General features: G+C 42.0%; 1 protein-coding gene across 4 annotated transcripts in view; it reads left to right on the top strand.

Moving 5' to 3' along the window:
• DLGAP1 (DLG associated protein 1) overlaps window positions 1-15,470 on the top strand; it is a 208,058-nt gene that overhangs the window by 64,935 nt on the left and 127,653 nt on the right. For all 4 annotated transcript variants that reach the window (XM_026647331.1, XM_026647330.1, XM_024212136.1 and 1 more), the window contains exons 3-4: window positions 7,240-7,417; window positions 10,846-11,086. In XM_026647331.1, coding sequence (XP_026503116.1) covers window positions 7,240-7,417; window positions 10,846-11,086 — 419 coding nt within the window. The remainder of the gene's footprint in view (window positions 1-7,239; window positions 7,418-10,845; window positions 11,087-15,470) is intronic.

A 15,470-nucleotide genomic window follows, 5' to 3' on the forward strand; every position in this document is an offset into this window, starting at 1 on the left:
GTGTGTGTGTGTGTGTTGTGTTTGAGCACTGCTGGAGAGTATCTTAAATGGAATTCCAGTTTCCATTTGGAAATCTGGAATTATTGCCCCAAGAGTAATCTGAACATTTTTGATATCTAGTCCATCCAATTACTGACTCACTGCTTGAAGAAGGCAAATGAATGACCAGTCTTCAAATGGTGACAGAATTCTTTAATAATAATTCTCTAATAATAAATTGTTCAAATTCATTTTTATTACATCGTCCAGAGAACATGGCATTCCAGTTGTTATTAATAGGTTTTACAGTATTGTCATAATTACGGATGGGGTCTAACTATTAAACTAGTTATGTGTACAATTACACAATCAAACTGCACACCTATTATATGTAGACAGTTACCAGACTTATGTGTGCAGTTGGGAAACTGCACATACAAATAACTACTATTAGCTATTTGAGTGCACAATATCTGTAATTGCTTGCAGAAAGTAAACACAGAATGGCACACAGGTTCTCTTTAAAGTCAGCCTTGTGTGTGTGTTTCTTATGATTAATATTGTGTTTTTTGTCTCTCATTCTCATTCATTCATACACAGACATACACACACAGTAGTGAGGTTTCCATTTCACAATGGAAAACTGACTCGTTCAATATTGTGACCAGGGCCGGCTCCAGGGTTTTGGCCGCCCCAAGCGGCCCAAAAAAAAAAAAAACACAATCTGCGGCGGCAATTCAGTGGGAGGTCCTTCTCTCCGAGCGGGAGTGGGGGACCGTCCGCCGAATTGCCGCTGAATCACTGGACCTGCCGCCCCTCTCTGGAGTGGCCGCCCCAAGCACCTGCTTGGCAAGCTGGTGCCTGGAGCCGGCCCTGATTGTGACAAAGCCAACTTTGTAAGAAACTGAGGGCATTCCCCCCCCCCGGGGGGGGGGGGGAGAGGAGAAATCATGTTTGATGTAGAAGAGCTGTTCCTTTCAACATTTACTGCACTCAGTGCTCTTTAAAAAAAAAAATCTCTGAAGCTGTTTGTTTAAGTGGAAGGCCATGATGGAGACCACTTTGGTGTGTGGCTGCCATCCTCTTTATATGGTGATACAGCCCGTGGAGACCATACTGTGCCATCTTTATCTACGTAGAAAGTTGCTCAGATGGAGCATTTCATATAGGGACTTGTAGCTTTGAATGGCTGAGGCTGCAATTTGTTCCATTTTGGGCAAAAGAATATGTGGCCCTGCTGTGCCTAGTAAGGTTCCAGTGTTGTCAGCCACTGTTGATATAAAATTTGGACACCCACCTCAGTAAATGAGTCTGCAATGGGTAACAGAAATACAGTTGGCTACAAACTCAGAGAGAGAGAAATCAAAAGATGAACTGAAGTTATAATTGTTTTTCCAAATACTCCAAAACCCCTCATTATTGGAGATAAACTTGTGGAAACTAAAATAAGTTTTCTTTCCTTTCAAGAAATTCTTCAGTGTCAGGACTCAACAAAACATCAAATGAGTTGCAAGTCTAAAAACGATTCCCTCAACCCCAGCATAAGGGACCCTCTCTAACCTGTCCCAAAACAGCATCTCTGAAATGTTTTACTAACAAAAATATTTGAAATGTGCATGATCAGATAACTATGATGAACAAGGCAGTGCAATAATTTAATTTTAAATAGCATTTGTCCCGTAAAAGAGAGATGATTTCCTTTGCTACAATTTCAGTATACGAAATCACAACTAGAGGGTCACTATTGACACTGGAATCCATACAAAATATTATTCCCACTTACGATGACAATATTGTTGCTTTGGGTCAAATAACACATCAGTTAAGGAAATGTATTTATCGTTGGTCGGTCTGGCCCAGTGTGATGAAAGAGGACCTTCAGCTATATTACTTCTAGCCAGTTCCCCATTTTTCTAATGATGTGTTCATTATAGGTGGAAAAACAGAAATGGACTTTTCAAACTTTTGAATTTAAATGAATGTGCATTTACAAGCTACTTAATGTGTTTCCTGAAAATGGAAAATAGCTGTTTGACATGAAAAATGCCTACAGCCTGGCAGCTATTGTCACTATCCAAAATAACTATTGAATGTAACCAAATTACACCCATATAGCAGTATATTCTTGGAATGATTTACTATAGGGTTAGGTTGTCCAATGACCCCAGCTGCATTTCGTGTACATCATATGTAATTGATTTACAGTTAGCGGCCCTTATCTCCTAGAATTCCATAAGAAGCAAGCTGTCACATCAAACTGGAATATGCTATAAAATACATAGCCTATCTATGTATCAAATGTATATTGCAAAAGATTAGCACCAGGTTACCTCCCTATGAGACAAACCCTAAGAGGAACTGAGCACCTACAACTCCCACTGATTTCAGTACGAACAGTAGATGCTCAGCAGCTCTGTGCTTGATGACCCAGTCAACTATATGGCTTTCCATTAGGTCTTTTCTTCTGGACTCCCTGTCCCCCTTATTGATGGTCATTGTAATGAGATTCCTTCAGTATATTATGTTTGAAACAGCCATTTCTTTGACGGCATTCACCACGTCTTCACTTCTCTTTTAATAATGGAATGTGTATCCTTCAGCACTTTACTCTTAATGCAAACAGTCCGTTGTCTAATTGCTTTAAAAGTAACACCCATTGCACTACTTGCTATGGTTCCCATAAAGCTCACCTCTGCTGTTGTCATTACAGCATGAAGTTTTGCTTTGGACTAGTCTGTCAATAAATATAGTGCAGATTATGATGTTGTGACTGATTTGTCCTTGATTTACCAAAACAAACAAACAAACAAAAACCCAAAACCTACCAAACAAAATGGAAAGTCAGTTTGGGTATATAAGAACATCATAATGGTCATACTGGGTCAGACCAATGGTCCATCTAACCGGTATCCTGTCTTCTGACAGTGACCAATGCGAGGTGCTTCAGAGGGAATGAACAGAACAGGCAATCAAGTGATCCATCCCCTTTCATCCACTCCCAGCTTCTGGCAAACACTGGCCTAGGGACACTCAGAGCATGGAGTTGTATCCCAGACCATCCTGGCTAATAGCCATTGACGAGGCTATCCCCATGAACCTATCTAGTTCTTTTTTGAACCCTGTTATAGTTTTGGACTTCACAACATCACCTGGCAACAAGTTCCACTGGTTGACTGTGCATTGTGTGAAGAAGTACTTCCTTTCGTTTGTTTTAAACCTGCTGCCTATTAATTTCATTGGGTGACCCGTAATTCTTGTGTTCTGTGAAGGAGGGAATAACATTTCCCTATTCACTTTCTCCATACAGGTCAAGATTTTATAGACCTCTATCATATCCTCTCTTAGCTGTCTCTCTTCCAAGCTGAAAAGTCCCAGTCTTTTTAATCTCTCCTCATACATAAGCTGTTCCATACCTTTAATCATTACCAATTCCAATATATCTTTTTTGAGATGGTGTGACCACATCTGCACACAGTATTCAAGATGAGGGAGTACCATGGATTTATATAGAGGCAATATGATATTTTCTGTCTTATTATCTATTTGTTTCCTAATGGTTCCTAACATTCCATTAGCTTTTTTGACTTCTGCTGCACATTGAGCTGATGTTTTCAGAGAACTATCCACAATGACTCCAAGATCGCTTTCTTGAGTGGTAACAGCTAATTTAGATTCCATCATTTTATATGTATAGTTGGGATTCTGTTTTCCAGTGTACATTACTTTGCATTTATCAACATTGAATTTCATCTGTCATTTTGTTGCCCAGTCACCTAGTTTTGTGAGATCCCTTTGTAATTCTTTGCAGTCTGCTTTGGACTTCACTATCTTGAGTGATTTTGTATCGTCTGCAAATTTTGCCTCTTCACTGTTTACCCCTTTTTCCAGATTATTTATGAATATGTTGAACAGCACTGGTCCCAGTACATACACATGGGGGACACCACTGTTTACCTTTCTCCATTCTGAAAACTGACCATTTATTCCTACCCTTTGTTTTCTGTCTTTTAAACAGCTACTGATCCATGAGAGGACTTTCCCTCTTATCCCATAACTGCCTACTTTGCTTAAGAGCCTTCAGTGTGGGACCTTGTCAAATGCTTCCTGAAAGTACACTATATCCACTAGATCAGCGTTTCTCAAACTGGGGTCCGTGAGGGAAGTCCAGGAGATCCGTGGGCCCTGCTGATTAACTCATCCCCCTCCCTCGCAGCACCCCCTGCACACCGGGGAACCTGTTCCCTGGAGTGCAGGAGGTGCAGGGAAGGAGAGGGAGGATGGGGGACTGGGGCACTTGGGGGAGGGGGTGGAAAGAGGCGGGGAACAGGAGGGGCAGGAGTGGAGCAGGGATAAGAAGATTTGGGGTGGGGTCTTGGGGGAAGGGGTGGAGTGGGGGCAGGGCCTAGGGCTGAGCAGGGGGCTTGGGGGTCCACGGCAAAATTTTAAATCAAAATGAGGGTCCTCGGGTTACTAAAGTTTGAGAACCGCTGCACTAGATCACCCTTGTCCACACATTTGTTCACACCCTCAAAGAATTCTAACAGATTGGGGAGGCATGATTTCCCTTTACAAAAGTCGTGTTCACTCTGCCCCCAACAAATCATGTTCGTCTATGTGTCTGATAATTCTCTTCTTTACTGTAGTTTCAACCAATTTGCCTGACACAGTAGTTAAACTTACTGGTCTGTAATTGCCAGGATATGGAGGCTTTTTAAAAAATTGGCATCACATTAGCTATTCTCCACTCATCTGGTACAGAAGCTGATTTAAATGATAGGTTACATACCAGAGTTAATAGTTCTGCAATTTTGCATTTGAGTTCCTTCAGAACTGTTGGGTGAATACCATCTTACTACAAATTTATCAATTTGTTCCAAACCCTCCTCTAATGACACCTCAATCTGGGACAGTTCCTCAGATATCTCACCTAAAAATAATGGCTCAGGTGTGGGAACCTCCCTCACATCCTCTGCAGTGAAGACTGATGCAAATAATTCATTTAACTTCTCCGCAATGGCTTTATCTTCTTCGAATGCTCCTTTAGCACCTCGATTGTCCAGTGGCCCCACTGATTGTTTAAAAAGCTTCCTGCTTCTGGTGTACTTAAAAAAAAAATTGCTGTTAGTTTATAAGCTTTGGCTAACTGCTCTTCAAATTCTTTTTTGGCCTTATATTGATATAATAGGCATCACATAAACTTGTTGGAATGATGATAATCAATGGGACACAGTAATACCAGGGTACAAAATATATACGAATGACAGAATAGGTCGTGCTGGTGGGGGAGTGGCACTATATGTGAAAGAAAGCATAGCGTCAAATATAATAAAAATCTTAAATGAACCAGATTGTACCTTTGGCCTGTAATTATACCTTTTCACTTGTTTTGCCAGAGTTTATGTTCCTTTCTATTTTCCTCAGTAGGATTCTTTGTTTCTAAAGGATGCCTTTTTGCCTCTAACCACTTCATTTTACTTTGTTGTTTAGCCACGGTGGCACTTTTTTGGTCTTCTTACTATGTTTTTAATTTGGGGCATACATTTAATTTGAGCTTCTACTATGGTGTTTTTAAAAAGTTTCCATGCATCTTGCAGGCATCTCACTTTTGGGACTGTACCTTTTAATTTCTCTTTAACTAGCTTCCTATTATTGTGTCCTATTATTATATCCTATTATTATTCTCCTTTCTGAAGTTAAATGATACTGTGGTGGGCTCCTTTGGGTGTCTCTCTCCCACCCCACCCTACCCAAGGGATGTTAAATTTAATTGTATTATGGGTAAGGCTAAGATTATGTCACGAAGGACGTGGAAGTCACAGAATCCGTGACTTCCAGCGAGCTCCATGACATTGGGGGCCCTGCAGCTTACCAGTCACTGGCGGCAGCAGGGGCCCCACAGCAGCCCAGCCTCCATGGGCAGCGGGGGGCCCTCCCATAGCTGGCCAGCAGCTGCAGGTGGTGGGACCCCCTGCAATTGACCACCTGGCACCGCCGGTGGTGATTCCTGAGCTGCCCAGCCACTGCCACTGGCAGGGGTCTCCCCTGCAGCAGCTTAGCCGCCACAAGCAGCCAGGGCCCCGTCACAGCTCCCAGTCGCCAGCGACAGCAGCAGAGGGACCCTGGAGCTGCTCAGTGGTTGCGGGCGGGGGGCCCCCTGCAGCTCCCAAATGCCGCCACTAGCAGGCCCCACCCTGCAGCTCCCCTACTGCCTCGAGCAACAGGGGGCACACTCCCCCTGCAGCTCCCAGCCACAGGGCAATGGGGTCTCTGCAGCTATCAGCCGCTGTGGGGGGGGGGGGGGCAGGCTGCTGGACCCTCCTCCCTCCCCATTTTGTCAGGGATGTTTTTAGTAAACGTCAGGGACAGGTCACGGCTTCCATGATTTTTTGTTTTTTGTCCGTGACCTGTCCCTGACGTTTACTAAAAATATCCATGACAAAATCAGAGCTTTAGTTATGGTCGCTATTATCAAGTGTTTCAGCCTTTGGACCAGATCCTGCGCTCCACTTAGGACTAAATCAAGAATTGCCGCTCATCTTTTGGTTTCCAGGACTAGCTGCTCCAAGAAGCAGTCATTTATGGTGTCAAGAAACTTTATCTCTGCATCCCATCCTGAGGTGATATGTATCCAGTTAGTATGGGAATAGTTGAAATCCCCCATTACAGTTGAGTTTTCTGTTTTTATAGCCTCTAATTTCCCTGAGCATTTCCCATCACTCATCATCCTGGTCAGGTGGTCGGTAGTATATCCCTATTGTTATACTGTATTCTTCTTATTCAAGCATGGAATTTCTATCCATAGAGATTCTATGGTACAGTTTGGTTCATTTAAGATTTTTATTATATTTGACTCTACACTTTCTTTCACATATAGTGCCATTCCCCCACCAGCATGACCTGTTCTGGCCTTCCGATATATTTTGTACCCTGCTATTACTGTGTCCCATTGATTATCATCATTCCACCAAGTTTATGTGATGCCCATTATATCAATATTCTCATTTAATACCAGGCACTCAAGTTCACTCATCTTAGTAGTTAGACTTCTAGCATGTGTATACAAGCACTTATCAAATTTGTACTTATAAACGAACTGGAACTGGCCGATTTGCAGTACCGTACTGAATTTATATATGCCCCAGGGTTACATAATTTCTGGTTTGAGTCTTACTTTCCTGCAGAACAATTTACTGTCATTCCCAGTCACGGTTAAGCTATTTGGATTTGATGAAATGTCTCTTTCCCACTGTTTCCTTCAAGGATATCCAGCGAACACTCTCCAAAACTTCAAATCCGGAGCCACAGTTACTTGAGGGCAGTGAGTGAAGTCTCAATCAATAGGAGTTTGGACAGTCTGGACCCTGCAAGTCTGTTAACTTCTCCTAAATTCCGTTCCCGGAATGAGAGCTACATGAGAGCCATGAGCACCATTAGTCAGGTGGGTGGCAAGCATGCACAGCTAAGGACAAGATCAAAATCAGTCCCCAGCCAATTCAGCTGTATGTGCAATATGTAGAACCAGAAACCCTTTTTGTTTGTGCATTGAAGTCAGACATGCAACAGATTACATATTTTCAAAAGCATTTGAATTTTAAAAGGACTTATGGGGATGTTTTTCGTGTACATTTTTGTGAAGGAAGAAGATTTCAAAATGTCATAGTCTAAATTTTAAAAATTGTTTGGTGATTTTGGTTGCACAACATGAAATGTCTTAAAGGGGCCCGATTTTTAGTGGACAGGTGCTCAACACTCCCTCTAAGAAGTTTCAGGTTTAGCATACAAAATAACGAGCCACTTCTAAAAATGTAGGACTTGGAGTCCTAGTGAGAATGAGTTTTCCTTTAAGGAGTGGGGACCATAAAATGTTTGAGGGGAAAAAGAATAAGGGTTACTGGTATTTTCTATTCCACAATTGTTGTTTTGACATTAATCCAATATTTTGAAAAGGTTTATTAGCTCCTTTTACACATTTTTTTAAATTCTGATAGAGCTTTGACTTTACAATGTACATGGTACATATGTGTTTGGTTCACATATTAATTATGAAGATGTGCATTATTTTCCTGAAAAATCATAACATCCTCTTTTGTGCCAGCTACAGTCTGTCAGTTGAATATTGTGTACTCTGGGGCATTTTAAATTGTGAGTGTTGAAACAGTAGAATAGCCTGCCCTTATATAAAATATGCATACGGAGTCATCATGCTGTCATATCTGTCTAGCTGCCATGCATGCAAAATAGGACACAGGTCAGGGATGTGTTGAGTGCCCTCAACTTTGCTTAAAAACAGTGGGAGCGAAGGATGCTCAGTACTTCACAGAGTTGGGCCCTAAAACGGTGCTAAGATAAAAGGTAATTTTCTTTGGGAAAACTTGAATGAATATGCACATTAAAACATCATAGTCAGATATGTTATTCTGCAAGGGTATTCTTGCATGTTGTGTATTTTTTGCCAACTAGTGTAAGGCACTGTATTTCATTTGGTGTTGTATGCTGTGATAAAGTTCCTCCTCAAACTTGGTACATTCTGCGCTTTCTGGCGGATTTGCTCGCCTCAGAGGTTCACGGCAGTCTTCAGTTTGGCTCCTTTTGTTAGTGGCACAAACCTGCCGTTCATTCGGCTAACCTCATCACTGGCCAGCATTGGGAAAAAGAGGAGAACAATCCCCGCAGTCTCTGCTGGCCCACCTAATGGGTCGGGGGACAGGCCAGAGACCTTCCCCTCTGGTGGGACCCACATATCAAATAGGGAGTTGAGGGGATGGGGGGAACCCAGGCCCGCCCTCTACTCTGGGTTCCAGCCCAAGGCCCTGTGGAATGCAGCTGTCTATAGCGTCTCCTGTAACAGCTGCGTGACAGCTACAACTCCCTGGGCTACTTCCCCATTGCCTCCTCCAAACACCTTCCTTATTCTCACCACAGGACCTTCCTCCTGGTGTCTGATAATGCTTGTACTTCGCAGTCCCCCAGCAGTACGCCTACTCACTCTCAGCTTCTTGCACCTCTTACTCCCAGCTCCTCACACGCGCCCATCACTGACTGAAGTGAGGTCCTTTTTAAACCAGATGGCCTGATTAGCCTGCCTGTCTTAATTGATTCTAGCAGTTTCTTAATTGGCTCCAGGTGTCCTAATTAGCCTGTCTGCCTTAATTTGTTCCAGCAAGTTCCTCATTGTTCTGGAACTGCCCCTGTTACCTTACCCAGGGAAAAGGGACCTGCTTGACCTGGGGCTAATATATCTGCCTTTGATCACTCTCCTGTAGTCATCTGGCCCGACCCTGTCACAATGCTCTAAATCACTGGTAATAACTCATGTTGTAGATGACCATCACCGCTGTCACAATTTTGAACCTCCAATTTATGCCAGCAAAGGTAAAGGCCAATTTAACTGGATAGTACATTTTCAGTGGAGATTTCCTTTTTGGACTTAGATCAATTTTCATTTTAAAGTATTCATGGAATAAAAATAATGCTGTCTCTATGTTCATATAATATAATTATCAAGGCAATCTAAAAGTATCACTGGTTGAACTTAAGAAATCCTGGCCCCATTGATGTCACTGAGTTTTTGCCAGTGACTTCAGTGGGGCCAGAATTTCACTCAGGGACTTTTATGCAGGATAAATGGGCTAGAGGAGCGACTTTGGTCCAAGATGAAGTCTGCACTGCTCAGGCAGGGATTGCTGAATATGGACATTCAGAGGCATCATCTGCTTATTATACGCTGTTGGAGTCTACAGCACTAGCACAAAGTATAAGCAGGTGCTGTAGAAACCGAGTTATGAAGGAAGCCAGCAGAAAACAGCAAACTGAAATTGTAAGTGTGGGATAAAACTATTTGACTCCAATTTAGACGGATTGATCTGTGAGATGGTTGAAGCTATCTATGCTCCGAAGAGTGTAGGCTTCCTTGCCAATAAAAATAGGAAGCTTAAAAGAAATCCTAGAAGTGAGCTCTGGGAGTCACCTGTCTGATAATCTAGTTTATCCCCTGCCAATGTAGGATTGTTCTTTACAACATAATATCCAGTGCTTTGTCCGGTGTTTTTTAAAGCAATCAATCTCTTTCCACTATTTCCCGTAGGAAGTTATTCCACAGTCTAATAGATTTCACTGTTCAGAAATATGGCCTGATACGCAACCTATTTTTTCTTAAAATTCATCCCAGTATAGCATCTTTCATATCTTCCTAAACCATTCACATCTTCCCTTGGTCTCTGTGCCTTTAGAATGCCTGAGAAATAATGAAATCATGGTATACATTATTGTTTCAGATGTGCATTTTTCCTATGGTGGTGATTATAATTTTAATACCAATCTCAAGGCTCAATCCTGAGTTTAGAAATGTGGGTGCCCATTGCCATATAAACACGGGCAAATGGCTGCAAAGTTTGTAAGTTTGCAAGCCCATGTGGTTTTGTGTGTAACTCAAGCTAGGAGAGCCTGGCTCTTTGTTACTCTCTGGGAGCTGGTTCACAAAAAAGGGTTAAATAGTCTGTTATAGCTGCCAGCCAAGGGAGTTAGTCCTTTCATTCAAGTTGGAGAGGCGCAGACTCTTAATACTAGAAGTCCAGATTTAATCCCTGCTGTTGGCCCAAATTGGGTTAGTTACATGAGATTGGGGCTGAGCCCTCAATGTCCGTAGCTCTGTATTTTCTTGACTCTGAACATGCACATTGTATATTTTTCTTGGAGAATTGTTACTGCATTAAAAAAAACCATTTAAAGTGTAAATCATTTACTGTTCAAAGGGAACTTTTAATGGAAATTTTAAGTATTGTTCCATCTTTGTTTGTAAATGTTATTATAGCATAGATTGCTCTAATGGGATATAATTACAGGAAACTACCTGTTCTTGGCCTGCAGGTGAGTGAGATGGAAGTAAATGGTCAGTTTGAATCAGTCTGCGAGTCAGTGTTCAGCGAACTAGAGTCTCAGGCCGTAGAGGCCCTGGATTTGCCAATGCCAGGCTGCTTCCGCATGAGGAGCCACAGCTATGTGAGAGCAATTGAGAAGGGCTGTTCCCAAGATGATGAATGCGTGTCGCTGAGGTCCTCATCTCCCCCACGCACGGCCACCACAGTGAGGACCATCCAGAGCAGTACTGGTGAGTAACAAAGAGGGAATTCAGGAGGGGGCAAAAGAAAAGCACCACTTGGCACAATATATATACACTAGTGGTAAAATCCTTGCTCCAAATCCTTGCTAGGCATGAAATGCACTGGAGATGCTATGTTTCTTCTGCATATGTGGACCAGACTGTGGGAAACCTGCATATCCCCACATACCATAGAACCATGCTCTTCCTGGGAGCAGGAGAGCCAATAGCGTAAGGAGAGAGACGCAGATCCACTGACCCAAAAACACAGGGGTGGAGAGAACAAAGAGGTCACATCTACTACTCTTCCTGTTCCCAGGAATGCAGCTACAGCTAGGCTGTGCAGGAGCAACACACTCTGGCTCTTGTTGAAATGGATCCTAATTGGCCCACAGCTGGGCAGATTGTTACTGGTACCAGTGAAAATTCGGATTTAATTTGCTCAATGCACAGCAGTTTATTGGAGAAAGAATTACACAGGCAATAAAAGATTATATAATGCGTCTCCCTAATAAGCCTCAATTCCCCAAGCATAAACCCTCAGTAACTATATTGGCCTTACACAGTATCCTGATTGGCAAACAAAGCAGGTTTAGCTACCAGTCCTAGATGGAGATTTCTTTTTCTTCTCTTCTCTTTTTTCTCTCAAGTACTTGGTCTGTCAAATGTCCCCCAAAGCAGGGTCTTGGTTACCCCGAGGCCCTCTGGTTCAAAAGTTCTCCAAAAATCCCTCATAGCAGGGTGTTGGCTACCCTGGGACTCTCTGTCTTACAGCGTCACAGAACTCTTCAGATGTTAATTGGGGAACTAAGAACTGTACATATGATATTCTTAATATTTATACCCTCTGCTCTCAAAGGAGTCTCATGTCCTTGAAATATGCCCTATGGACATTTCATTACTGGTTTTTCCTAATTAATATTTTAAAAGGGACTGCAAAACAGAGACCAAAAATCAGTTGATGTTTATACCCTCTCATAAATCATTCACTCGAGCTCTTAGTGTGGTGCCATCCAAAAGGGTCATTTTGACCCTGGTCAGCCTGTGCCACGTTCACTGATCGCGTGTTTTTGCGTTTTCTATACTTGGTGAGCTGGCCTTCGGCTGATATGTTCCGAAGTTCCATGTTGAAACACACACACAGATAGAGCCTCCGATCACTCTCAGTAAATTTCCATACCAAATGTCTGATGTTAAGAGAACCCTGCTCCCAGAATCCTCTAGCAAATTCAGACAAATCAAGCCATACCAAAATCATGTTCATCACATTCACTCATATCAATCACAATAATTCAACACCATCCCAACAGCCCTCAGCTGGTGTAAATCAATGCACTCAGTGGAACTATGCTGATTTATACAAGCTGAGGATTTGGCCCTCTGCTTGCAGATAAGTTGGGAGGATCCTCTTGCACAATAAAACCTGCATAAAGTCCTCCTCTTTGTGGTGGTGTGAGCACATTTTAATAATTGGAGGGGACGAGATGTGATAATGAATTACTCCTTCAGCCACTTTGCTTAAACAGGATAGCAAACAGTGGGGGAGGGGCATGTCCGTCTCACTCTCCTGCCCTTCATCCTAATGGGGTTCTGGCTTTGTAACAGAAACCAGAAGATATGAGGTTGACGAATTTTTCAAATCTTAAATTATTTATGGTTGCTTTAAAAAAAAAATTCTTGCTGTTTGACGTGCAAAGATAATCATGATGTCCACTAACCAGTATCACCAGAATTCATACTCAAGGGGGAAAAAAACAGATCAGGGAACAAAAGCAAAATCTGTATTTTCAAAGCCCTATTCAGGAAAGCCAGAAACAAGGACTCTCAAGCTGTTTTCTCCAGAGGAGTATTGAAAAGAGCCTACTGCTTTTGACTTATTCCTCTGTATCCATTCTACTGCCTCACGCAAGCATCACTTCATTCTGCATTCAAGTTGCTAGAAGCCATTTCATATTCCACCTACCATTTTTCTCCATGGTCTGTTAATTCTACAGTCTTCCCTAATTTTTTCCCCTTTTGTGTGTGTTATCTCACTCTTACAGTTGCTTGAGTTCCTTGTCTCTGATCCCTTTCCCCCTACAAGGCCACTTTTTCAACTGGTTTTCATCGTCAAAAGACTTTTTGGGTCCTTTTATCAAAAATGTGCCGCCTAATTTATACCATTTAAAATATGAAGTGTAAGCATTATTGGATGTATGTTGGCAACGCATCATAAACTTCAAAACATCTTTAACAACTGTGATAGTACAGTTCTCTTCTAAACCAATGGCTAGTAAGAAACAACTTCCAAACTACAGTGTTATGAATGTGAAAGGTCATTTTTCTGTGTGCAGAATTTATCCATGTAATTTGCACCCAATCGCAGCTGAGGGATTTACATAAAATGTGTGTTTCATCATACAGTAATAGTTCATTTCCAATGTGTTGGGAAGCATGCAGCTGAAGGCAGAGAGCTTGCAGTACGTAGGTGCCATTATTAGCCTGTAATGGATGCCTGGGAGTGTGAGATATCTTTTCAATAAATTGATTTTTTCTTAAGAATGAGAAAAGCTATGTTTAAAATGTTTTCTGTTTTAAAATAACTCTAATAATCAACCCACATAAGAAGAATGTCCATTCTTTTTGTACTCAAAAGGAAGTTTTGGTGGTTTAGAAAAAATGTGGGTGGGGTAGGGTATGAGTAAGAGAATGAAAGATGATTGTAGATGATCCCAGAGAGGAGAGACTGTGGGTTGGAGAATATGGCCCTACAACTATAATATAAAGAAACAGATCTTTAGTCATTTGCTACTCCTTTTCCAGGTGCCTCTTTAAAGTCCAGAGAGGGAAGCACCTGCAGCCCTATACTGGACATTGCAGAAGGATTTAAAAGACTGCTGCAGGTTTCTGTTCTTTCTCCTGTATTATAGGAATTACTGGGTTATTTTGCTTTTTATTTTGTCTTTCTAGGCTCTTCAGGGTCACATTTTGTCCTTTATTACCACTTTAACCATATCTCTTATGGGGTTCACAACCTCAACTGGTAGTTTAATTTCATCCTAGGGCATCCATGTAATCTCTTTCGCCCTTGCCTCAGGCTAATTCACAGATAGGCAGTAATGCGATAGTCAGCCTAGGTAGTTCCTATTCGCAGTGTAGAAAAAAGAAGATCCTTTTTGACCCATGCAGTTAGCCAGAAATTCAGGGGTTTTGCAGGTTCTTCCAGTTAGGAGGAGAAATTGATGATGGAGTGAGATAATTTTGATGTAATCTTGTGTACATTCTTTGTAAATAAACAACTCCTGTTTCTGTGAACACAGGAGGAATTGAACAACAGGAGAGAAGTTTTCTTGCTCACAGCTCCAAACCTTTTCAGCCAGCACTCAGCTCAAAAGGAGCTCTTTCTCTAGGCTTTTCTCAGGGCCACATTCCTAGTTTTTATTCAAACTGTGTCGGGTGCTTCCTTGCTGCCTTCTCTGTACCTTTTTCCTCTCTTTCACAGACGCACAGTCCTTCACAAAATAGACACCAAAACCCCTCTGCCCACATGTGCCTTGCATGTATCTTTGTTTTGGGCGGTGATGTGGCTGGGGTTGTATATCAGACATATCGGTAAACATAATTTGTTGGGGGAAGAGTCAACACAGCTTTTGTAAAGAGAAATCATGCCTCACCAATCTATTAGAATTCATAGGCCGAGGGACGTACTGGCTGCCGCTTCCAGCAGCTCCCATTGGCCTGGAGCAGCGAACCGCGGCCACTGGGAGCCGCGATCGGCCGAACCTGCGGACGCGGCAGGTACACAAACCGGCCCGGCCCGCCAGGGGCTTTCCCTGCACAAGCGGAGGAACACGTTTGGGAACCACTGGCTTAGATATTTGTACATAAAACACCTAGCCTGTCTTGGCCAGATATCCAAAGGAGGAAATAAAAGCAGCCTATTTAGCTGAAGAATCTAAATGAGCAAATATTGAGTAAAGGATTTTTTAAAATTTAAAGTCATAATTAAGTTCCCTTTCCAAAACAAAAAAGCCTTGTATCCCAGCTGAACCTGTGCAACAACTGATGTACTGTGTAGCCACCAGATTACAAAGGGACCAACTTGAGTGGTTGGGTTTTTTTTGTTTTTTGTTGTTGTTTTTTTATATATATATTTTCTTTTTGGTTGGTTGTTTTTGTTTTTTGTTTTGTTTTTGTTTTTGTTTTAAACAGAAATTTTTAAAATCTCAAAAACCCTCACAGGACAGGAAAACCAAAACTAGCTCTATTATTGTGTAGCTTTCCTGTTTGCTCTTCCCGCAGTCCCTTACTAACTTAGATCAATACATTCATTCAGAAAATTCTGATAACCCACCATAGTTATACAGTACCTTTACTTCACTAACTAGGACATTTACAATATTCATACTATTAC

Source organism: Terrapene carolina, unplaced genomic scaffold (assembly GCF_002925995.2).
Source record: "Terrapene carolina triunguis isolate 2854851 unplaced genomic scaffold, T_m_triunguis-2.0 Scaffold58, whole genome shotgun sequence".
NCBI lineage: Eukaryota > Metazoa > Chordata > Testudines > Emydidae > Terrapene > Terrapene triunguis.